General features: G+C 53.2%; 1 protein-coding gene across 1 annotated transcript in view; it reads right to left on the bottom strand.

The window, feature by feature from the left end:
• The window catches only part of PLD6 (phospholipase D family member 6), a 6,368-nt gene that overhangs the window by 3,724 nt on the left and 317 nt on the right, over positions 1-2,327 (bottom strand). The window contains exon 2 of the mRNA XM_004381145.2: positions 2,160-2,326. Within this exon, the coding sequence (XP_004381202.1) occupies positions 2,160-2,326 (167 nt within the window). The remainder of the gene's footprint in view (positions 1-2,159; position 2,327) is intronic.

Below are 2,327 nucleotides of genomic sequence, written 5' to 3'. Positions count from 1 at the left end.
CCTGAAGTACAATTAAAAAAAAAAGAAAAAAAAAAGTGCAGGATGCCCCCAACCTAAATGTGAATTTCAGATAAACAGCAAAGACTTTTTAGTGTCTAAGTTTGTCTCATGCAATATCTGGGACACACTTACACAAAAAAATTCTTTGTTGTTTTGCCTAAAATTCAAATTTAACTAGGCAACTTGTATTTTATCTAACGCTACCTTGGAAAGTAGTGACTTATTTATCACAGGTGAACCCAGCACCTCTTCTCCTCATACCCAATAACCAATCCACTGGCAAATCTTGTTAGCTCTACCTTCAAAATATCTTAAATTCGACTACTTCTCCCCATCTCCAATGCCACCCCTCAACACAGGGCCCTTCCACAGCCTCTGTGCTTCCATCCTGGCCCTGTACCCCATCCCTGACTCCCGCCCTCTCCACAGCACTGAGAGCTCTGTGAGACTATGATTCCCTACGCAGCCCACCACCTATGTAAGCCAGCCTGCAGGCCTCTGCCCCCGACCTCGGCCCCTCTGCTTCCTCCACCTTTGGACACAGTGGGCTTCTGTTCTTCACATTCACTCAGTCCTGACTTGGGCTTTGTACCCGCTGTGCCCTCCAACAAAAAGGCTCTTCCTCTAGTATCGTCGCCCCTCCCCCACAATGCCATCCCCCTACTTTACTGTCTCCGTGACCCCTCTCACCACCCTGGATTAGACACTCCTGGCTCAGCTGGCTCCCATGGAACTGTCTTGCTCACTCTGGATTCCCAGCTCCAAGAGCTGCTCCTGGCGCACAAACATACCGCCTCAAGTTCAAGCAGACTATCTGAGGTGCCACAAGGGGAAAACCAGCCTCAGAGGCCCTTTAAGATTCTTTCTAACCCTGAGATTCTGACTCTCTCAAAGCAAACAGCTAAAATACACCTGTCTACGGTCCTCCATTAAAACAACAGACAGATTTAGCACAATTCCTACCAAGCCAGTCTGAGTGAGTAGTCCTCAACATCTGAACCACATCTGTGCCAGCAGCGTCAGCTGCACAGTGTGCTCTGCGAGACTGAAAGTGCCCTCCCCTCAGATTCTTTGGTGACACAGACAACCAAGCGCGGTCCCAAGAAGCCTACTCCACTTTCTGGGTCACCAAGGGCCTACAGTGGCACACTCTAAGAGCAACAGTGGAGCCACTGCAACCAGGCAGTTCTCAAGGGTTTAGAATGGTTTTCAGTCCCCGTGGCTACCAGAATTACCAGCTTGAATGTATGCCCAGGCAACAATGACTTTCCTGGGCCTGACATGAGCAGTACACGGCCTAGACCTTGTAGTGCAGGGAACAGACTGCACGCTGCACCACGAAAAACACCAGCTGACACACTGGGGTGAAAGAGCATGAAATACAGAATTCACAGGTAGTGTAAAACTGAATTTAAATGGCCTTCAAAACTATTCACACTTCCTGTTTCATTCCATCTCCCACCCAGGGAGAGAGGCTGGTGGGCCTGGCTCTGTCGTCCCCATCTTGCAGCTGGAGAAATAGTTAAGAGACTGCTAATCAACTGGACATTTAGTTCCAGTCTTTAGTGTGCTATTTTTCTCCATCAGCCGTTCAGTGCTGGAACTGACGGGGAATCTTTACCACCCAGCTTACCTGCTGACAGGAGCAGTCAGTGAGCAACTCCCGGCTCTCAGGACCACTTGCCGGTGGGCAGGAATATAGGTTTGTTTTTAAACTCTGCCCTCCACTTCCACAGTTCTATCACGCTAAGCCATCTCTGTTTCAGGCTGAAATGGTCACGCTGGGCTCCCCGCCCACCTCACCCAGGCACACACGATCTGCATGCCTGCCAAGGCCATGCCGGGAATCCCAGGGTCTGACTGCTGCCCAGGGTGCCGGCCACCTGCTCCGGCGGGATTCCAGCACTTTGGCGGCCAGGAGCTGGGAACACGCAGCCTGCTCACTTCCTGGGTCACCCTCAGATACGGGACAGAAATTCCTCTGCCAGGACTCTCACCCGTGTTGGGGCTGCGGGCCCTGGCACAGCGCCGCCCACGGGGCTGGATCCCTCTGGATGGCTCCATGTTCACAAACTGGAACTATTCGACGTCGCAAGGCCCAGAGGATGGGTCTGCGCAGTCTCAACCGTCCGCGCCCCCACGCTGGACATCCAGCCTACCTGCCTTGCGAAGCAGACCGATCTGCGAGCCGTTGAGCGCCATGTAGTCGCAGTCAGTGACGACCCGCACGCGCACGCCGCGCTGGTGCAGCAGCTGCACGGCACGGCCCAGCTGTGGGCTGGAGAAGGCAAAAAGGCAGAGCTCGAGACTGGCGCGGGCCGCCAGCA

The sequence above is a fragment of the Trichechus manatus genome, unplaced genomic scaffold (assembly GCF_000243295.1).
Source record: "Trichechus manatus latirostris isolate Lorelei unplaced genomic scaffold, TriManLat1.0 scaffold00080, whole genome shotgun sequence".
Lineage (NCBI taxonomy): Eukaryota > Metazoa > Chordata > Mammalia > Sirenia > Trichechidae > Trichechus > Trichechus manatus.
Note: the sequence above shows the minus strand (reverse complement) of the source record. Positions and strands in the feature narration are given on the sequence as shown.